Source organism: Panthera uncia (genome assembly GCF_023721935.1).
Source record: "Panthera uncia isolate 11264 chromosome A1 unlocalized genomic scaffold, Puncia_PCG_1.0 HiC_scaffold_17, whole genome shotgun sequence".
Classification (NCBI taxonomy): Eukaryota; Metazoa; Chordata; class Mammalia; order Carnivora; family Felidae; genus Panthera; species Panthera uncia.
In genome coordinates this window covers 18,028,328-18,051,194 of record NW_026057577.1, presented here as the reverse complement: position 1 = coordinate 18,051,194, position 22,867 = coordinate 18,028,328, and the positions used below count along the sequence as shown (strand labels likewise).

The following is a 22,867-nucleotide window of genomic DNA, read 5'->3' as shown; positions in this document are numbered from 1 at the left end:
GGCATTTATGTGAAATATCTAGAATAGGTGACTCTATAGAGCCAGAAGGCACATTTGTGGTTTCCTGAGGCTGCAGGAAGGGGGAAATGGGGAGTGAGTGCATAACAGTTACGGTATTTGTCTTGGGGATGGTGACAGCCTCACGGAGCTAGATGTGGTGACCCTAGATGTGGGCGCATAAACGACATTGTGAATGTACTCTGTTACTGAGGTGTGCGTGTTCTCGTGGTTACGGTGTTAGATTTTCTGTTGTGTATTTTACAATAATTAAAAAACAAAAAACTAAGTCCAGTAGTGTATTCATCTTTTGATACTGTTGAATATTTATTGTTTGCTTTTTTCATTTTTTGAAGACAAACCTTTTTTTTTTTTTTTTTTTTGGTACCTGTCTTAATTTTTGTTGAGAGAGTGCATGAGCAGGGCAGGGGCAGCGAGGGGAGAGAGAATCCCAAGTGGCTCTGTGCTGTCAGTGCAGAGCCTGATGTGAGGCTCAATCCCATAAGCCATGAGATCATGACCTGAGAAGAAATCAAGAATTGGATTGAGCCACCCCACATGCCCCAAGCCAAGCATTTTATAAATTAGCCATTTAGTTTTTTCTCTTTGAGGCAGTGAAAGGTTGTGTGAGAAAGCATTTGGCAACAAACAAACCAACGAAAAATACCTTTTCAGATGCACATCAGTGACTTAGAACCCAATGCTATCAAGTGGTAGAATGGAGGAGTTAGTTTGGGGCAGCCACCAGGCGGTGATAATCGTGCCTTCCTCCTTTTCTTAGATACTGAAAGTTGAGGGTTAAAAAACAAACAAGGATGATAAAGGATTTTTAAAAGAATCTTTTCTTAGTGGAATTACTTAAAATGAAGTACGCTATGAAATATCTAAGGACCATCTTTACTTCTTAAAATTTTTATTGCTTTGTGATTATGGAAGAAACCAAAGGGGGAAAAAAAAGTCTCTTGTAATTGAACTCAAAAATAATCACTGGTGACAAGGTACTGTGTTTTTTTTCTTCAGACATTTTCTTGTTCACATAATAGCTGACTGTGCTGGGTGGTGGTGGTGTCCACTTGAACATGTTTTTTCTTTTGTAATCCTTTTATTGACCCTAAAAGAAATGGAAGTACAGAGGGATAGAGCACTTTGCCCAGAGATTCACAGTAAGCCATTGATGGAACCAGGATTGGGGGCGTAATCCAGAACTTGCTCTTAGCAACTGTCACTGTATAAATGCTGCCTCTCTGTGTATAAATCTACATGATTAAGATCTACTCAAATACATTTTTTCTCAGATTCATGAATGTATGGGACTAAAGTAAACATTTACATGTAAAAATATACTCTATACGAAAGGAAAAATCGCTACTGAGTATTTACTATGTTATTTTACACAAAATAAGTAATTTTATTGAATATTTGCTATATGCTGAATACGGAGCTGCTATATTCTAAGCGGTTAATTCTTTTATTTTCATGAACCATACAAACTGTCCTGTAACTTCTCTTGGCCTAAGAGTATGTCTTAGATAACTTCCATGTCAGTATATCATTATTTAGCAGCCATATTGTATGATAACTAAAATATATTTAAGCCATCCTCTACCGATGAATACAACACTTGTTATTTTTAACAACATCCTAGTGAACACTTAGGGTCTGTTGGATATTTTATATTTTATGGGACAGGAATCTGTGTTTCCGCCATAGGTGGCCATGAAGCTGCCAGTTTTGAGCAACAGGAAACATCCTTTTGCAACTGTTAACTTGTAGGTTTCCCAATTTTGACAGAGTGTCTAGAAAGCTTTTTTCTCAAAGGCGTGGACTAAGGTGTTACATTAAATAGCCTGCCTGAAGTTTGTTTAAAACCCTCCTCTTATGTATGAAGACAGTGGCCGAGTAAGAAGATGAAATAAGGTATACGGAAGTAAAGAAGACTCAGTTTAAAATATGTGACCGCTTGCTTCTAAAAGAACTTACACGTACTCGTTCATGGATCAGTTGGATGAAAAGTAAACTTTAAAACAAAACATATCTCTAAAAAATATTTTAGTCTCTGGGCTTTTCTAAGGTAAACCTTGAAAAGTTAAACTAGTCATGAGGTCGTAATTTTTCAGAGATTAAGAAGTTTTGAGTGATTTTAAGACTTTGAAATAAAATCAACATTTTAGCATAAATTTTAGAGTTCATCAGACATTCATAAGCCTGTGTAGTGGTTTATAAATGAATCCTCTTTTTTTTTCCTCCTTAAATGCTTAGTTAATTCCGTGTACCATGAAACTTCCAGAAAGACAGCCTGAGTTTTTCTTTTACTATTCTTTGCTGGGAAATGATGTTACAAATGAACCCTTCAGTGATTTGATCAACCCAAACTTTGAGCCAGAGAGAGCATCTGTTCGAATACGTAGCAGCATAGAAATTCTTCGTGTTTACCTGGCACTTCAGTCTAAACTACAGGTAAGTACAGCAGGAACTCTTTTTCACTTGAGATTTTTTTTTTTTTTTTTAATGTTTATTTTAGAGACAGAGTGTGAGTGGGGGAGGGTCAAAGACAGAGGGAGACAGAGAATCCGAAGCAGCCTCCAGGCTTTGAGCAAGCTGTCAGCACAGAGCCCAACGCAGGGCTCGAACTCACGGACCGTGAGATCATGACCTGAGCCAAAGTCAGATGCTTAAGTGACTGAGCCACCCAGGTGCCCCAACTTGAGATGATTTTTTAAAGCTTCACAGAGGTACCAAGACTCTTTTTTGAGTAGTGAAGGTCATCTTTCCCCCACATCTTGTCATTTTTTAGGAATTCTCCTGGCTTGTGAAGTCCCTAGTATAGCCATTACTTGAGAATTTTAGGAGATACACCTCTTTTCATCATAACTGGGTAAAGAAGCGTATCAGCTGACAGTCTGTGTAATAGAAAATGTATAGAGAGCCTAAAGTTGTGGGCTCAGGGAAGATTTCATCATTAATTAGGGGGCTTAGTAGTCATACACAGATCACGCCCTGGATTTCAGAATGTACATACCCAATTGCTATTAAAAGCTAAGAAAGGGGTGCTTGGATGGCTTAGTTTGCTAAGCATCTGACTTTGGCTCAGGTCATAATCTCATGCTTTGTGGGTTTAAGACCCACGTTGGGCTCTGTGCTCACAGCTCAGAGCCTGGAGCCTGATTTTGATCCTGTGTCTCCCTTTCTCTCTGTGCCCCTCCCCCACTCATGCTCTGTCTCTGTCTCTGAGAAATGAATGAACGTTAAAAAAAAAGGCATGAAATAACCCAACTTTCTAAAACCTGCCCTTGAATTGAGGAATTTTGTCCAATAACGTTCTATTGGACTCTCTTTAAGTGAAGCTTACTCAGTGATTTACTATTCTTTGTTTTATTACAATTGATTTTAATCAGACTGAAATGGGGTAGTGTAATAAAGGATTAGGTAGTCATTTTTTAAAAGTGATCAGTCTTTAGATTTTGCTTGCAATTTGGGTGGGAGGTGGGAAGAGCCTTTAAGAAATTGTAATAGAGGTATATTTTGGACATGGTTCTGCTAAACTCAGGATTCTAAGTAGCTGAATACTATATAAAATGATGAACTGCTTTCTTCCTGTATTTTATATTTTCATATGGATTTTACCTTTCTCCCATCCAAGTACTAACCAGGCCTGACCCTGCTTAGCTTCCGAGATCAGACAAGATCGGGCGTGTTCAGGGTGGTATGGCCGTAGACTGGATTTTAGCTTTCTAAACATCTTGAGATTTATTCCACATCTAAAATACCAGTCTTTACCAAAGTATTGACTTCTTTCTTACTTTAATTCTCCTAGACATTTAAGTCGTAAAAATCCTTTCTCTCCAGCTCATTAACACCATCACACCTAATAACATTGAGACTAATTTACAAGTCATTGCTGACATTAGAACTAAAAATAGTTTCGTGTTGTGACTGCTTATTGTGCATCTGAATGCCAGTACAGGAAGGTAAACAAGTTGATACTATAGTATGTAGGTGATGGGTAGTTTCGAAAGGGGGTAGTGTTGAAGTTTTGATTAGCTATCAGTGATAAACAGTACGCTCCACCCGAGAGGTACTCTGTTTTACCTTGTAGCGTTAAACACTGTTTTATATGTGAACTCTGAAAAGCAAGAAAAGAGAAAGAAACACTAAAGATGTTTTATGGGCAAATAAAACAGAATTATTTCAAGTTCTTTACTTTCCAGATAGGGCTGGAGCTACTAACTTACTTATTATTATTTTTTTTTTTTTCACAAATGTTGAGATTAATTTTGAAATGGAAATAGAAACATTGCTTGAGGTATTTGTTTTCTATTTACGTTCATGTATTCATGATATATTTGCTTATGTCAAAACAACCCAGTAAGATATTAAAGTAACCATAATTCCTGAAGGAGAAAAAGGTGATAACGTATGATTATACAACACTGGAAGAAGAAATGAAAAAGAATAGCTTTATTATTGAGTTCTTAGGAAAGTTTATGCCTTATCAACAGTTTGAACAATCAAGTATGAGACTCTTTGACGCAGTCGCTGCAGGTCAGTAAGATAACCTGCATTATACTTCCCTTCTCTGGATCATGTTATAACCTTTGGTTAAAGTTGATGTGTTTAGGAGAAAGGAGAGACCATAAGGCCCTATTCCGATTTTCTCTTTCACATCAGATCCATCTTTGCTGCGGAGACCAGTCACTTGGAAGTACAGAAGTGCCCTTAACCGGACTGCTGAAAAAGGGGAGTACGGAAATCAACCAGCGCCCCGTTACAGTTGAGGGTGCTTTTATTCTTGACCCTCCGAAGCGAGCCAAGCAAAAGCTTGCACCTATTCCTGTGCAGCTGGCCCCCACTGTGGGCGTGTCTGTGGCTCTGCAGAGAGAAGGCGTAGATGCCCAGGCAAGTAGTGACCCCTCCATCTCCTCCTCCAGCTTCTGTACTGTCACTCCGGTGTCACTCGTGACGACCGATAAAAGTTGAACTTCAAGAGTGACCTAGCGTAAGCAAGTATTTATTATTCTTAATTAGTGGCCTCCATTATAGGTGTTTCTTTTCTGGAAAGTACTGTAGCTGCCCTGGCTGTAGTTTATAAGTGATAACACGGCCTTCACGTACCGTTTTCTCCTATGCTAGGAATCTCCCCTCCACCCCCCCAGCCCCCAGGTCATGGTCAGTCACTGGCAGAGATGGACCACATTTCTGGGAATCTGCACTCATGGTATCATTTTGGTGGACTCAGCTTTAGCTTAAAGACAGCGTTCTTGGTTCATTAGTGCTTTCTGGTCCCCGTACTCTCTTTAGGCAACAGAGATGGTATTTGTTTGGATGTATATGTTTTTTGATTGTATATAGTCCCAGAATCAGCCTCCGTGTACTGTTCTTCTGAAGAGCTGATCTTTATGTAGATTACAAATGACAGAAAAACTGATGTGAGAGTTTGAATATATATATATATGTTAAAATACATATATGCATATATTTTTAGAAGGAAGTGGAACAAAGGAAGAAAATCATGCTAGATCTGTTTTTATTTTGGTTTTGTTTTAACATAGGCCTCCATTGTATTTATTGCCTTGGTAACAATAACCTTTCCCAGGGACGCCTGTCCCTGACTTCTTACACCAAATATCCCTTCTTACCAGTTAGCATATATTTTGGTACTCAGCTCTGGATATCCTGTTTCCTTCCTGTCCATCTTCCTTTTTCTGGTTCTAGATGCTATACGAAAATTTGCAAATGATGAAGAAAAATAGACTAGGAATATCTAAAGTGGGAAGGGAAGCTATTACTAAAAAAAAAAAAAAAAAAAAAAAAAAAGTGACTTTTTTTTGCTTAACGATGAAGGAAAGTGCTTTGCGAATCATACTTTATTTAACAATTATTTTTAGTCTTTAATTGAATTAAAGACCCAGAACGAACATGAGCCACAGCAATCACAGAAGCAAGTTTTAACTCCTGTAAAAGAGAAGACGCTCGCTGGGCCAAAGTCACCAAGCGTGTCCCCTGTTCCACCTCAAAACCAGTCGCCTCCAACCCAAGATGATGCAACCGGAAGTGAAGTGGAGAGCCTGCAGTATGACAGGGACATGAAACCAAACGCAAAGGGTAAGACCTTCTCACACATCTTCCAAGCGTCCGTTTTGTAGCCATCTACTTAACGATGAAGAGCGTTTTCACCGTTTGTCAGTATGTTGTGAGTTTGATTTTCTTTCAAGAGCCAATAATGTGTGGTGATGTAAAAATTCAGTTTAAATGGAATTGAATTGAATTGAAATTGAGTCTGTAACTTCATCACAGAATTGGCTAACAGGTAAGAATTGTTCAATTACTTTTATTTTAGACACAGCTTACTGAGAAGAAATGACAGAAAATTGTTCTCACTAACATATTTTTCACTAGGCAACGCTTGAATATCTTGAATCCATTGGAATTTTAGAGAGAAGAGCTACTAACTGCCTGTTGTACCCATTTGGTTGTACCCATTTGGTACCATAACCAAAAACTTGTTATACCCATTTTTGATGCTAAAGTTAAGGGAGAGCCTGAGAATGGTTTTACCTGGTTGTGTCAATTTTCCACCCACTGCACTAGGACCCACAGTTAGATCTTGTAGCGGAAGTAATTAGAACAGTGTTCGATCAGGAGTCGGAAGTTAAGGTGCAAGTGATCCCTCGGTCACTCAGTAGCTGTAGGACTTGGGCCACTCGCTACCCATCTCTGGTCTGCAATGGGACTGGAGTAGAATTCTCTTTTTGTCAGACTATGTCCTGTGTGCCTTCCGTAGCCAGAACCGTGTCTTCAGAAGTGATGTAATGATGCCTGCATTAAGTCTGCCATACAACCCCTCGAACTCGAAGTTAAGGTTAGCTGCCTCTTGGAAATAAGTTGGCGCCTGCTGGGCTGCTGTCGTATATTAGCGCTTTTCTGGTGTGCAGTCGATGTGGAGAGGGGGGCCTTCTTTACACAGTTCTAAAAATGGGAATTAAAGCCTACCTAATTTGGGGGCAAGTCACTTTAAGAAGTTCCTATGCCTCATTTCAGAGGTTTATGAAACCAAATGATCACATTTCTTGCTTAGAGGGAAATGAGATGGTATCTTTAAGTGAGGTAAATAAAGGAAGAGAAAGTGTTACCGAGTGGGATTTTTTTCTCTTAAATTTTTATGTTCGTTGTAGCCATGGGTTCTTCTTTGCCTCTTCCGGTGGCCCAGCCAGTGACCACAGCCACTGCTTCAGAAACCGCCTCGGGACAGAAGATTGCGGTGCCAGCGACATCACATCATTTTTGCTTCTCAATAGACTTAAGGAGTATCCATGATTTGGAAGCTGGTTTTCCAATCAACTGTATGTTAAGGTGTGATATGATTTTGCTTCAAAGTATTCTTTTCTGAAGAGCAGTGCCTTTTCTCTACTTGGGAGTTTCAGAGGGAGAAACATCACCAGAGAAGTTAGAACATTCGTTAAACCCTGTGGACTGAAAAAGCCTGCAAGGTTCTGTCCTCATGAGTTCGAATTTCAACAAGGGTGTGTCGGTGGCATTGGTGGTATGAGAGGTGGTGATAATTGTAGGTGCTGGTGATAATTTACTACTGCTTCTATTCAAAGAGAGCGACTCTTAAAATGTGTTGTTTCAGAAGGTCACCTGGGTGGCTCAGTTAGTTAAGCGTACGACTTCAGCTCAGGTCACAATCTCACACTTCGTGGGTTCGAGTGCCGCGTCAGACTCTGTGCCAACAGCTCGGAGCCTGCAGCCTGCTTCGGCTTCTGTGTCTTCCTCTCTCTCTGCCCCTCCCCCTCTTGTGCTCTATGTCTCTCTGCCTCTCAAAAATGAATAAACGTTAAAAAAATGGGGGAAAAAAAGCATTGTTTCTAGAAAAGGTGTCACGGCAAATTCAGGGAAGTGTAATATCTTGTTTTTCTATGAAACTGTATTATAATGGGAAGTTGTATCTCTACTACTTGATAAATGAGACTCTGAGAACCATCCTTAATGGGCTGCACGTGGAATGTGTCTACCCTGCTCCATATAAAGAATTGAGATACTTATATATTTCAGTCAGTTAAATGGCTCTACTCAGTAGCCTGTTACTAACAATAATACATTTTCATAAACCTTCTGGTTGAAATGTATATCAAATGTAATATATTAATGTGTTTTAGTTGGGAGTGGTTAATTGTTCCTTACAAATTTCTTCAGAGCAAGCACTAGCCTTTCTAACAAGGTTGGTGCTCTTGATGCAACTAAAATGAGAAAATCTTCCTGTCATCTTGGACTGCCGTTTCCAGGAACGTCCACAGCTACACACTGCTTCCTGCTGGTATTTGAGGCATTCCTGCCTTTCAAATGCATAAGTTAACTCATACTTGTATCTACTCCTTCATGTCTTAGATTCCTCTCCAGCTCTATCCACAGTCCTCGCAGCTTGGATGTGAACGATGGACAAAATCAAAGGGACCCAGCACTGGGTGTGACTGTGAATTCACAGAATGGCATTGTTTCCATCACAGCTTAAGTTGTACTGTTTACCTCTTCTCAGAGGCTGAGAATAATTATTAATATGTTATTTGAAAATTGAGGGAGAAAAAGCTTGTCTCCAACAGACAGAGCTTTTCTCAAAGGGTTTATAAAACCTCTCTTCAAATTGTTTTTAGAAAAAGAATTATTACTAGTATTTCTACTCTTTTTGTCTTCCTCTGTTTTTTAATTTATTTATTTTATTTATTTTATTTATTTAGAGAGAGCACGAGCAGGGCAGAGGTGCAGAGGGAGAGAGAAAGAATTTCAAGCAGGTTCCAGGCTCAGCGTGGATCCCAACATGGTGCTCCATCCCATGACCCTGGGATCATGACCTGAGCTGAAATCAGGAGTCAGACGCTCAACCGACTGAGTCATGCAGGCGCCCCTATCCCTCTACTTTTTTAACTGAGATCTCTTTTCTGCTGCTACTAGAGAATGTGATCTTAGGGTACCTAGAGATAGTGTTGGCTAGAAGCATAGAAATATCGAGGTGATCTACAGTTAGAAGCTGTGAGGGGGAAGCCTTGTACTAGCCCCCTTAGCAGGCGTGCATCCTAGTTTTTGTGGTTCCGTCTTGTCATATGGGCTATTTGTTTAATCATTAAGTGCCCACATTATGCCAGCAGTGTGCCAGGTATTAGGAGTTTATGGGCCACGTAAACAAAGAGCTCAACCTAGTGAACAAGACAGACTGAGAAATAAGTCAACATACGAGGAAGGCTAGACATTCGCTTGGCAAAGAAAAGGGGAAAAATACTCTAAACCGAGGAAACAGTTATGATATGCTTAACACTCCACCTGGAATTCACTTGATGATAAGGGCCGTTGGTTCTGTCTTTGAGTCATTTTGTGGCATTTTTTAAAACACTGGCCATTTAACTTTCTGTTTGATAAATTTTATGTCATCATGCTCTCACTGGTGTGAAACTGGTTGGCAGCTGTGGAATGGGATTTGTGAGATGAGCTGATTTCACTGCATGTGTCATTATGTAGGAATGGAGTAAATGCACGGGATTCTTGTTGCAGGAAAAGCAGTTTTCGTTACTAGCCTTTAAATTCCCGTTTTCATAACGCATAACGAGACACGAGATGAGACTGAAGTGAGCCTCGAGTTGTCTTTCTCTTTGGCTTTAAATACAGAGTAAGTTCAGCAGTAGTCAGACATGTTCCCATTTAATCAGGTGTGGTTTCTGTGAAGAAAGGAAGAAAGAGTCTTGTCATTCCTTGAATCACCTGCTTCCATCCTTGATTCTCAAAGACAGAATCTTACCATGGGTGCACCCTCTGGGAGGTGACTAGGGGTTTTCAGCCCATAAAAATTGAGACATGATTAAAAAATTTTTTTTCATGTTTATTTATTTTGAAAGCAAGAGAGGCAGAGCATGAGCAGGGGAGGGGCAGAGGGTGAGGGAGAGAGAGACTCCCAAGCAGGGTCCACACCATCAGCACAGAGCCCGATGCGGGCCTCGTTTCCACAAATGATAACATCATGACCTGAGCCGAAATCATCAGCCAGATCCTTAACCGACTGAGCCACCCAGGTGCCCCAAGACATTATTAAATAAATAAAGTAAGTTTAGAAATTAAATTCAGCAGGTATTTCCTGAACATTTACTGTATGCCAAAAAGTGCTTATTTTTGCTGGGAGGGCAGAGATGAAAAACACAGGAGCCATGCCCCCAAGGGACTCCTGGACAAAGGGCAGCTCGGTCTTCGTTTGGCGTCACTGTCATTCCTAAATTTTAGAGTCATTGGGAGTGTATGAGAATGATTCTCTCTTCCTTTTTTGGTGTTACAGCCTTCACAATACCAGACTTCTTCTTGCCCTGAAGTTAAGATTGCTTATAAAGCAGCTTTGGGAACTAGTGCTATATACACATAATGCATTTCCTCTAGAATTGCTGACAATATTTGCAGAATTTTAAAGTTGATGACAGGATTTGAACCACAATGTATTTGTACCATTTACGTATTCTAAAAATTCTATTTGTTATATCCATTTTATCCTTTAAAAAAAAAAAACAGATTAGAAGTCTCATCTGTAACCTGTATCATAGGTTGTTTTTTTTTGTTTGTTTTTTGGTTTTTTTTCTAAATTCTAGGTACTCCTATCCATTCTTTGGTAGTGCAGCTCCTATTATGACAAATCCTCCTGTAGAAGTTCGCAAAAACATGGAAGTTTTCCTTCCACAGTCTTACTGTGCATTTGACTTTGCAACTATGCCTCAACAGCTGCAGGATACCTTCTTAAGGTAACGTAAATATGGTGTGTATGACACGAAGCCACTCTTGAAAATGCGTATCTTGTTACTGACAAGAGGAATTTCTAGAGATTTAGATCCACAGCAGTTAATGCATCTGATAACTTGGACACACACGTATTAGTAATGTAATTAGTAATGTCTGTGACGTGGGTGCTTCTGCTCTGAAGTTTTATGAAGTTATGGAGACTCTTCGCAGATTTTCATATCTTATTTGTCTGAATTTGGAGGTTAGAACTGTGTTAAATACCATCTGTGAGTAAGGAAGACGATTTGAAAGACTACTGTCTTGTTTTTCATAATATGTGAAGATCAGTAGGAACAAGCTATTTAGTTTTATCACGGATGCACCAGTTGACTGTAGTGAATTAGTTGCTTTTTCTGTTGCCTCATCTGTATAAAATGAAGGTGTTATTAATGCATCTGTCTGAAATGGATTTGTGAAGAAAAAGATCTGAAACGTCTTTTTACTCAATTCAAGTATGTATATTATTTTACAAGGAGAAGGAAGAGTAAAAAATAGCACTTCGTGGGTTTTCTTTATTGCACAGAAAGAGGTATGGAAACTGTAATGGTATTTTCTGTTTGTTACCCGTGGAATGGAGCCTTTCCGACCCAGGTAACAGAAACATCTTGGTGCTTGGGGAACTCAAAGCGCTACTACCGACTTGTTCAGAAATGATAAGATATAAACACTTGTTTTCTCTTCCTTAGGATTCCACTGCTGGTTGAATTATGGCACAAGGACAAAATGAGTAAAGATTTACTTCTGGGAATCGCCAGGATCCAGCTTTCTAACGTCTTGTCTTCAGAAAAAACTCGCTTTTTAGGTTCCAGTGGTGAACAGTGTTGGCGTCAGACGTACAGTGAAAGTGTGCCTTTTATAGCAGCACAGGGGTAACGGATTTCCCAAAATGTCCATAGCCTGCTTTTTGTTCTCATTGGCTGGGTACAGCCTTACGCTTCCCTGTCGTCTTGGTGGTGATGGTCCTTCTTTGACCTCGGGGGGCTGTATTCTAATTGGCTTTTTAGCACTGTTTACCTTTCTGATCCTACTGTACCCTCCAAGACTCTTAACACCTAGGATCTTAAATGTTTCCCTCCTCTCTGTTAAGCCTGACGGTTTTAATTTCCTGCTATGTTGTTTGGTTGTGTGTTTAACAATTCAAGGTCAGATTTATAATGTATTTTTACATTATTTTGCTTTGGGAATGACTGTTTTTCTACTTGAAAATATTTTAACTTTTGCTTCAAATCTATTTTCTGAGAATGTTACAAATGTTGGGCACTTTTAAAAAATGAGTATGGTTTCTATGCCCTGGAATCTGGTGCCACCATGGAAAACTGAAGTTCACATACCTTACACAAAATACATCTATTTTATTTATTTTAATTTTTTTTTAATGTTTATTTGTGAGAGAGAGAGAGAGAGAGACAGACAGACACACAGAGTGAGCGGGGGAGGGGCAGAGAGAGAGCGAGACACAGAATCCGAAGCAGACTCCAGGCTCTGAGCTGTCAGCACATAGCCTGATGTGGGGCTCGAACTCCCGAACTGTGAGATCGTGACCCGAGCCGTAGTCAGATGCTTCACCGACTGAGCCACCCTAGACGCCCCAAAATACATCTATTTTAAATACGTCTTTTTAAATTTAGCAGTAGAAATTTAAATACACTTTAAAATTATACATCACATGCCTTGGTTTTTGAAGCATAATTAGAATGTACAAAGAAATCAGGCTCAGTAAAAAGCCGAGATCTAAAAGTAGTATTTAAATCCCTTCCCTTGCTCTTCCCCATCTATAGTCCCTTCCAGAGAGCAAAGAATTAGTAAAACTTTTATTCACTTGGAGGATCTGGCAACAGGTGTTTTAGAGAAGCACGTCTTCTGGTGAACTGAAAATTCTTCCAAAAATCCCATTCTTTTGTCGCATTAAGTAGAACACAATGAAAATAATCAAATCATTACTAGTTATTTTAAATCTGTTGGTTATGAATATGAACTTGTGTTGCCCTGCTCTGTAGACAGAGAAGTTTTAGGAGACTTAGTGCTTTGGTGTATTTTATTAATTTCTTCTAAAAGTTGTGAGATTAGAAGAAAATGTAAAAATGATTATTAAGAGTTTATTTGTGTGGGTTCCAGTCATTGAAGTTTTTGCTTGACCAAGGCTTTATGGAATAGATTTTAGACAAGGCCACGTTTCTTGTAGGCAGGAGCATATTTTCCTCTGATGTTCTGGTAAATGCTACATGCAGCTGTACGAGACAGAGAGATGCTCTTTATGATAAAAATAACATATAATTATCCTATTTTTAGGAATTACCCTGAGGCAGTGCTCACATCCAGTAAAAGATTTATGTACAAGTGCTTCATCCCAGGAAAATAAGAGTAAGAATTCAGAAGAATCTACATAATCAAGAGTAGGAACATTAGTTTTTGTCTTAATTTTACTGTGTAATTTTATTAGTATATTTTACAGGCATTAAAACTTCAACATTTTTGAATGAAGGTTGAGGACATGAGAAAATGCTCCAGATGTAAATGGAGAAAAAGGGACAATGTGTATCTGCATGTGTATCTGCACACACATAAAACAGAAGAGAGGAAGGAAGTGAAAGTTTAGCAGTAATTACCTTTGGGCAGTAAGAGTTTAAATTTCTCCAAATAATCTATAGCTCATGTAGGTCTTCTTGTAGTAAACATAGGTCTGTATGTAAGAGTTCCGTGATCAGGTAAAATGCATATATGGAAGGTCTCGAGGTTTGAGTAGTGCGAGTGTCAGATCCAAGAAATGTGACCTACTCAGTGCTGTAACATTGGGGAAATAAAAGGAAAAATCATAGTGTTTCCACAAATTTTAAAGTATTTCTGACTTCATGTGTAGGTCAAACAACAGGATAATGGATCTTTCTTACACAGTAACTCTAGAAGATTATGGACTAGTAAAAATGCGTGAGATTCTTGTATCTGATTCATCTCAGGTAAGTAACAGTGAATGTGAAACAACATGACTGTAGTGGATCGAATGCATTGTGTGTATGAGTGTGTTTGTTTCAATATGTTTTCATTCATGTCTTAGGGTTTATCTGCTGGGCAACAGAAGGCATGTTCCCTTCCTCCAGCACCTTGTCCTTCAGAAATCCAGACAGAGCCTCGAGAAACCTTAGAATACAAAGCAGCACTAGAGCTAGAAATGTGGAAAGAGATGCAGGAGGACATTTTCGAAAATCAGGTTACCTTTTAAACGTTACTTTCAAGCCTTTTTTTTTAAATTGGTTTACTTAGAATATTCTTCTTCTCCATAGTACACTTTTTTTTTTTCTCTCTATTCCACGGGTACCCTATCTAGCCCTCTTAATAGCAAGAATACTTTACTCTGAGAGAAAAACAGAATAAAAAAATAACTCGATAAATGATAGTTTGGCAGAAGCCATGCAGAAGGATCCCCTTCTCTATGACTTCTGGACAAAATTAGGACTGAAGGTTCGAAGTCAGTGTTTGAGAAAGTGAACATTTCTTTTAATTTCAGGCCCTCATTTACCATATCCTCCTGGAGCCTAGAACCATCTCTCTTTACACAATAAAGAGAGAAAACAGGTCTTCACTTCAGTTTAAAAAAAATTTTTTTTACATGTTTTATTTATTTTTGAGAGAGAGAGAGAGAGAGAGAGCGTGCGCAAGCAAGCAGGGGAGGGCCACAGAGAGAGGGAGACACAGAACCCGAAGTAGGCTCCAGGCTCTGAGCTGTCAGCACAGAACCCCACACAGGGCTCAAACCCATGAACTGTGAGATCATGACCTGAGCCCAAGTCAGATGCTCAACCGACTGAGCCACTCAGGCGCCCCATTTTAGTTTATACTCTTGTGGGTATCCCTTGCTTCAGGCATTCTTTTTGGTTTGTTTTAAGAATAAAAGAGGAGGTCTGAAGGAAACATACTGGTGATCAGTAGTATTTAACAGAACTGACTGATTTGTGTGTTTGAAATATTGATGTGCTTTTTGTGACTTTTTCTTCCTTGTGTAGCTAAAGCAGAAGGAATTGGCTCATATGCAGGCTCTTGCAGAGGAATGGAAGAAAAGAGACCGAGAGAGAGAATCACTCGTAAAGAAAAAGGTAATAACTTTTATAGAAAATCTGTGGAGTAACAAAGTACAACGATTGTATATACTGTTTTGGATAAACTGAATGGATGGGTCAGGAGTAGGAGGAAGGCCTTTCTCTGTAAGGTATTGGCTGCTTTTTTGATTTTGAACCCTGCAAATGTATTATTTGTTCAAAAAATGAATACTCTAGGAAAAAAGCCTACCTCTGTATGAAAAAAGAAGATAGCACCTTTTAATCTGTTGCTAATCAGATGCTAATAAAAAAGCATCAAGAACTTAGAAGGTAATTTTAAGAATTTAATCCTGGAATAAATGACATCTTTAAAAATGAGACCATCTGATCTTACTCCAAAAAGCAAAAGTTCAGTACTTACCTATTTACACTTAAGTTATTGAGTAAAACAAAAACCCTGAAAATAACACTTCTTTCAAATACTGAAATTAAACTCTCATACAAGTGGTTAATGACATAGCTACAAACGGAGAAGATAACCAATGGCAGGATGGCTTACTGCCCTCCACCAAGAGACTGGAGCAGGATGCAGACTAGAATATTTTCGAAAGTTATTTTCAGGGCTCTGACCAACCAGTTACATTTAATACGTAATTATTGGCACACTTAGGTTTTTTTTTTTACTTGTTTTTTCGCTATGCTTGGGTTTAAATCTGTTTTGTTGTTGCCTTTCCATTGTTCCATCGTTTCTTAGTTCTTTTTTTTTAAATTTTTTTAATGTTTATTTTTGAGAGAGAGGGAGACACACACACACACAGAGAATGCATGCGGGGGAGGGGCAGAGAGCGAAGGAGACACAGAATCTGACGCGGGCTGCAGGCTCTGAGCTGTCAGCACAGAGCCCTACATGGGGCTTGAACCCATGAACCGCAAGATCGTGACCTGAGCCGAAATCAGATACTGAGCCACCCAGGTGCCTTCTCTTCGTTCTTTTTTTTTTTTTTTTTTGGTCTTTTCCTGCTTTCTTTTGGATTCATTGACTTTTCTTATGATCCCATTTTATTTTTACTATTGCTTTATTACCAGTGTCTGTTTCATTGCTTTTTGGGAGGGTTGCTTTAAGGTTTAAAATATTCAGTTTTAACTTATTATTAGCACACAACTACTACTATTAGAATTAATTATTGATGCTAATAATGCTATTATACCATATCACATATAGTGTAATAAGTTTACATCAGTGTATATCAGGCATGTGTTCTTTGTGTTGATACCATCATACATTTTGCTTCTCCATAAATTATCCTAAAATATATTTTTGCTTTTAAGAGTTAGTTTTTATTTTTATTATTATTTTTTTAAATTTATTTTTGAGACAGGGAGAGACAGAGCATGAACAGGGGAGGGTCAGAGAGAGGGAGACACAGAATCTGAAACAGGCTCCAGGCTCTGAGCCATCAGCACAGAGCCCGATGCGGGGCTGGAACTCACGGACCTTGAGATCATGACCTGAGCTGAAGTCGGCCGCCCAACCAACTGAGCCACCCAGGCACCCCAAGAGTTAGTTTTTAAAGAAAACTTTGAAGCAAAAGCCTCTTTTATTAACCACATAAATAACATTTCTTGTAGTATGGGTCTGATGGCTATATATGCTGTTAGCTTTTGCTTGAAGAAGTGTTTATCTCTCATTTTGAAATATATTTTCACTGGGTGTAGAATTCTGGGTTGACAGCTTTTTGTTTCAATCTGTAAAGTTGTTACATTAGCATGTTGGCTTGTTTCGTTCTTGATGGAAAAATCTGCTGGCCTTGTTATCTTGGCCCTCTATCTCTGTAAGGTCTCTTTTTTCCTCTCACTTGGTTTAAGATTTTTTTTCTTGATCCCTAGTTTTCAGCATTAGGAATTTTTTTTTTAATTTTTTTTTTCAACGTTTTTTATTTATTTTTGGGACAGAGAGAGACAGAGCATGAACGGGGGAGGGGCAGAGAGAGAGGGAGACACAGAATCGGAAACAGGCTCCAGGCTCCGAGCCATCAGCCCAGAGCCTGACGCGGGGCTCGAACTCATGGACCGCGAGATCATGACCTGGCTGAAGTCAGACGCTTAACCGACTGCGCCACCCAGGCGCCCCTCAGCATTAGGAATTTGATGGGCCTGTGATTCTGTGTGTGTGTGTGTGTGTGTGTGTGTGTGTGTGTGTGTGTGTTTATGTGCACCCTGCTTGGAGTCTTGGAGCTGCTTTGGTTATAGGGTTTTATCAAGCTTGGAACATTTTGGGTTTTTATTGCTGAAAATTTTTTCCTGTGTCTCTTTCTCCTCTCCTGATTAGAGTCCTGCGTGCATGTATTGTACTACTTCATATTGTCTCAGAGAGAATTGAATTATTTTTTAAGTCTTTTTTTTCCTCTCACTGCTTCATCTTGGATATATTTTATTGCTGTGACTTCCGGTTGACCATTGGTTCTTCTGAAGGGTCTGATTGGCCACAAATCCAATTCAGCACAATATTTCCTTTCATATACTGTATTTTTCATCTCTATAAGGTTCACTTAGGCCTTTTCCTTTTTTTTTAAGCACTTTTCCTCATGTTCATGTTTTCCTTTACATTCTTGAGTATCTGGAATATATTTACAATACGTTATCTACTAGTTACAACGTGCGTGTCATTTTGAGGTCTCTTTCTTTTGTTTTTTTCATCTGGTTATAGGGGACACTTTTACATTACTTTGAATGACTGGTAATTTTTTCTTAGATGCCAGAAATTGTGAAGTTTACATTGTTGATTTCTGGATCTTGGTGTGTGAGGTTATTTGGGTTGAGTTTGATCCTTTTGAGTTTTGCTAGGGCAAACTGAGAAGAGCCTGTAGCCGTGGCCTGTATGGTAAGATGCCTAGCATATGACAATCTCTCCCCTCAGACCAGGAGGAATGCCCACTATTCTCATTCCTGACTGAGCTCTGGGAATGCTCTATCTTCGAACTTTCCAGTGGTACTTTACCTAGCCTCACAGGGTTTCACCTTGGACTGGAGGGGACTACTCTGCTGGTCTCCAGCGCTCACTTTCTGCACATCTCCCTCGTCTCCTCACCACCTCGAGTTCCCGCAGCCTCTTTAGTCTCCTCTCTGCTGCCTCAACTCAGCAAGATTGAGAGGCTCTGCTGGGTGTCCTCTTCTCTGAGCCTTAGTCTGGAAAATGCTAGAGTTATTGTAGGGCTGGACTCATTCATCTCTGCTCTGTCGGTGGTGATGGTCCTGTGCTGCCCATTCTCCAATGTGTAAACACAGTTGTTTCGTGTATGTCGTTCCATTTGTGTTTGTAGAGGAGGGCAGGTAGTCTTTTACGAGTAGACCAAGCAGAAGTCCCCAAGGCCTTGGACTTTCAAATAACTGTTTCAGTTTTATCGCCCTTAATTCACAATCATTAAAAATTTGAAAAACCAGTGGGTTAAAAAAAAAAATCTAAAAAAAGAAAAAGTTAACAGTACTCCAAACCATCCATTCTTAAGAAGTGTTCAAATAACCAAACTTTAAAAACTAGAGGCCCTCACACATATTTAAGCAATATACTAGTTTTCCTTAAATGTGTCTTTTATATTAAGTTGGATTTACAGTTCTCAGGTATCCTTTATTCATTGAATCTGAGTGAGCTATCAAATATTTAATTTTTTAGAATTTTTCATTTAGCTTTTAAGGTAAGCAGAGTTTATTGTGGAACCATTTTTTTTAAATGCTTTTGAAGAGTTTTCCTGTGTTAAGTTTTGCAAAAGTCAAATCAGAAAAACTTTCTTAGTTAATATTTTGACAGATCCAACTTGTGCCATAATTGATCTTTCTATTGCAAAAAGAAAACAAAACAGTGTCTGTATAATGGTTGAAAAAAAAAACTCAAAGTAATTTTTGCTTGGTTGTCATTTTGATAATTATCTTGTCGGTTACCATCGTGTACAATTTCTCCCACCATTTCAGCTTGAATTGTCTATTTCTTGACTAGTTTATAATAACTCTGCTTAGAAAATGAAATACAAAGGGTACCTGGGTGGCTCTGTCAGTTAAGTATCTAACTTGATTTTGGCTCAGATCATGATCTCACAGTTGATGAGTTCAAGCCCCACAATGGGGTCTGTGGTGAGAGTGTAGAGCCTGCCTAGGATTCTCTCTCACCCTCTCTCTCTGTCCCTTCCCTGCTCACATGCTCACTCTCCCAAACTAAATAAATACTAAAAAAAGAAAAAGAAAAAGAAAAGAAAAAGGAATATGAGGTCTGTCTAGTAAGTGGCTATTTGAATTAGTCTTGTCAAAAACTTGATAGGATTGCTGGTTTTTTTCCAACCTAAATACATTTCAGAGTAACAACTCATCCAGCACAATGTGTGCCCTGTCGTGTAAGAATATGGTCAGCTAGGATGTGATCCATTTCCTAAAACTTCATAAGCCACTGTAAAATTGATTAATTAGGGAGAAAAAAAGCAATGTTTGCCTGAATAGGATGAAATCTTTTCAAGCTAACTTCTCTGAGAATCCCCCTGTGTGATTACTACATCTACAGTGTATACGCCTTTTCTGTTGATTTATTTTCACTTTATTTACCTGATTGTTTTAAAACAACGTATAACTTCTTCAGTACTTGGAAAACTTACCTGAAGGCGTCTCGGTAATATTGGTGGAACAGCATGCAGTCATCTAAATTTACTTCTGCTCTTCAGCACAAAAGGAGTTAATAGTAAAATGGAGCTCATCTACTTACTATGAGGAGGTTTGTCCTGCCTGACAAGGTGCTAACTAGTTAACAGCCCACCAATTCAGGAAGCAGTAGTGAAGGGATATATACAGTAAATAAAATTACATCTAGTTAGACTCACGTATATTAGTATTTCATAATAAGTTAATATTTTAAGCTTATGTGTACCTAATGATTTGTATCATGGTGGGGGGCGGTTATTAATCTATCAGTGTTTTTTGGTCATCTTTTGGAAGCAGTGTGGAAGGATTATTTTCACTGTGAAAGAGCAGATTATTTTTGTGGAATATTTTCTTTTCATAAAATAATGCATCCTCTGGTGTTACACATAAACTTTTTTCCCAAAGAAATGAAGCTTTAGTTAACCTTGAAGCAATTAATAGTCCACCAGCTCATTTGGGGCCTTTGGGGTCAAGTGAAATATTTGTAACTGTACCAAATCTGTATTTTCAGAAACCAGTGTCCTGGAAATGACCTGGTTGTCCAGATTGACATGCTAAACCCAGTGACAGTTGAAGACACATTCATTACTTGACAAACTTAGGACTATAACATTCTGGTCCTGTGTGGCCTTCCATATAGCTGAGATCATCTTTGTTCTGTCTTCTACATGACTTCCCATCAGATGGCTGAAGATCGCTATCATATACCTACCAAGGAGGGAGACCTTGGTTCTGCATTAGGGAATAGGAGGAAGTGTTTCATGGATAAGATCATGCTTCCACTTTGATAAAGATTAGTAGATACTACCACAGAGACTCCAAGGGAATTCCAAACAAAGAAGTTGGAAATAGGCTCGGCATTAAGGAAATTGTAGGTAGCTTGATATAGGAAGAAGGGAAGAGAAGTCTCAAGAAATAAGGTGGAGACGTCTATGGCATGTAAATGATCTTCTGTTTCATTTTGAGGAGATTAGACTTGATCCCGTAGACGTTCTCAGCCAGGGTTTCCTGGGAGAATTAAGCCATAATGCCTGTCAGCAGGCACTGTTGCTGGTGGATTCACTTCCTCCTGTGCTTCAGCAATGGTAGATTTGTGTGCCATTAAAGAGAAGATGGAGAAAATAATCAGTTAGATCATTTTTTATGTTCTATGGTTCAGATGATAAAACCTGCTTGGGAAAGGTAGAAATTTGATAAACTTATTTTTTATTTTTTTATTTTATTTTTTTTTTTTTTTATTTTAATTCTCCTTGTTTATTAGCCAAAGGCAGTTTGCATAAATTTACATTCATGACTCATGATGTGCACCAATTGGATAAACTTATTTTTTAAATGAAGATTTTTATGTAAGAGAATAAGGAAGTGAGATCTTCATTTTAGAACAGTTGTTGCAGAATAGAGGAAGGTGGATCCAAAGTCAGGAAGGCCAGGGAAGCAATAATGAGTTGTAAAAGAAAATAAAGGCTGAACAGGAATAGCCATGATAAGATGAAGGAGGAAAGACAAACAGGAGCTAGAGAAATGGAGTTACGGAGGTTTAAGGTCTCAAGCCTTAAGGGATATTCAGTGCTACCCTCGCATCCTACTGCTTTCCCTAATCAATTCCTTCTCTTCCCAGAGTGGTTCTCAGCCAACCCTCCCTCATCCTCACCTGATCGGATCTTTCCCTTTCTCAAACATTTCCTCAACTTGACTCCCCTTCCTATACTTTCCTACTCTTCTACTGAATTCACTGGTCTCCCCTTGGCAGTTTTCATGCCGGAACTTTTTTTTTCCCCCCTCAGCCTCTGCTGGCTTTATTGGCTTGCCCCAAAGCCCAGTCCTTGAACCTCTTTTCTATTTTTACACTTCTTCAAGTATTCTCATCCACTTTCTTAGCATCATATACAAGTTAAACACAGTTATTCACTGTGTGTGTGTGTGTGTGTGTGTGTGTGTGTGTGTGTGTGTGTCTATCTCCAACCTCTTCACTGGACTCTACATTTGGCTGTTCGGGTGCCTATACTACACTGCCAACTAATTCTCTGGTAAGCAAATCAAAGGGAGCATGTCTAGAGACAGGCTCTTTGTCTCCCTCCTGTATAAATTTGTTCCTGTTGATCCCCATCTTAATAAATGGCAATACCTTTTACTGAGCTCCTCAGGCTACAAGGCAAGTTACCCTTGACTCTGTTTCGTTGCACATCTAGTTTGTCAGCAAATTCTCTTGACTCTGTATTGAGTACAGATTCTGGAGACGAACCACTTTCAGCCACCTTCTTCACTACTTACCTTAGTTTAAATATTCCTGATCTCTTTCCTAGATTACTACAGTTACTTCTTAACTCAGGATTCTGTCCTCTTTCCTGACCCCGGTAGCTTGTTAAATCCATATCCACCAAGGTTGAGACTTTTAAACCAAAAGTCAGATTATGTACTCTTCTGCTTTAAACCTCTCCTACTCATTACGCATAGACTAAAACTCCTGTTTCTTACCAGGTCCTACACGGCCTTAAGTGATCTATCTACTAGCTTCCTTTGTGACCTCATTTCTGTCAGCCTTCTATTCACATAGTCTGTTCTCACCAACCTGGCCTCTCTGTAGTTCCTCAGACATGCTCCCTAAGTCCCCCTCAGGATCTATAGAAGACTCTTTTGTTAGAGGCACTGTCTGGTCTCTGTTCAAAATAGTCTGAGTGAGGCCTTCTCTGATCATTCTGTCTTAAATAGGCCTTCTTCTGCTCCCAGGAGCTAATTATATGCTCGTTCTGCTTGTTTTCATCCTAGTATTTACTTAGAATTACGTTAAATATCCATTTCTATTTTCATAGTTTGTCTTCCCTCAGAATATAGGTTCACAAGACTTTGTTTTACCCACATCTCCTAGGTATTCAATAGGTATTTGTTATTGAAATGATTATGATCTCAGGTTTTTACTCACTTTTGAGTTTGAGATACATAGGGAATACTGGAGACAGAGATACAGATGTAATCTCTGGAGGGGGTTTTGACTTTGCAATCTGGTTTTGGAAGTGCTTAGGATATGTGATGGTAGGTAGTTAAGATCATCCCCTGAGGTCAGGTAGTAGGAGAGGAGACCTCCTGAGACAGAGCTCTGGGAACCCATGCATTTCGGTTGCCAGAGGAAGAACATTTGAATACTGACCCACCATCCTGTTTACTTACCTCTCTAGGACTTTTTAAGGAGGTAGGGCACACTTAGCATTTTTTTGAGATAAACCAAAAGTGGGTGGTAGATTGAACAGAATGAATAAGTAATGGCTCATGAGTGTCCAGCATGCCAGGCCTAAGTCATTGAACTAAAGTTTAACAAGGACAAATGTCAATTTCTGTAGTTGAAACAATCTTTCGGACAA

The 22,867-nt window shown here is 39.1% G+C and overlaps 1 protein-coding gene and 1 long non-coding RNA gene across 5 annotated transcripts in view; one reads left to right on the top strand and one right to left on the bottom strand.

Annotated features, from left to right (window-relative positions):
• The window catches only part of CEP120 (centrosomal protein 120), a 79,735-nt gene that overhangs the window by 19,006 nt on the left and 37,862 nt on the right, over positions 1-22,867 (top strand). For all 4 annotated transcript variants that reach the window (XM_049649102.1, XM_049649099.1, XM_049649100.1 and 1 more), the window contains exons 7-15: positions 2,257-2,454; positions 4,666-4,893; positions 5,883-6,099; positions 7,170-7,347; positions 10,614-10,763; positions 11,487-11,669; positions 13,658-13,754; positions 13,853-14,005; positions 14,799-14,888. In XM_049649102.1, the coding sequence (XP_049505059.1) occupies positions 2,257-2,454; positions 4,666-4,893; positions 5,883-6,099; positions 7,170-7,347; positions 10,614-10,763; positions 11,487-11,669; positions 13,658-13,754; positions 13,853-14,005; positions 14,799-14,888 (1,494 nt within the window). The remainder of the gene's footprint in view (positions 1-2,256; positions 2,455-4,665; positions 4,894-5,882; positions 6,100-7,169; positions 7,348-10,613; positions 10,764-11,486; positions 11,670-13,657; positions 13,755-13,852; positions 14,006-14,798; positions 14,889-22,867) is intronic.
• On the bottom strand, positions 20,335-22,024 carry LOC125935446 (uncharacterized). The gene is made up of 2 exons (XR_007461679.1): positions 21,783-22,024; positions 20,335-20,580 (listed from the first exon to the last, which is right to left on the bottom strand). It is a non-coding gene; the product is annotated as an uncharacterized LOC125935446 (long non-coding RNA).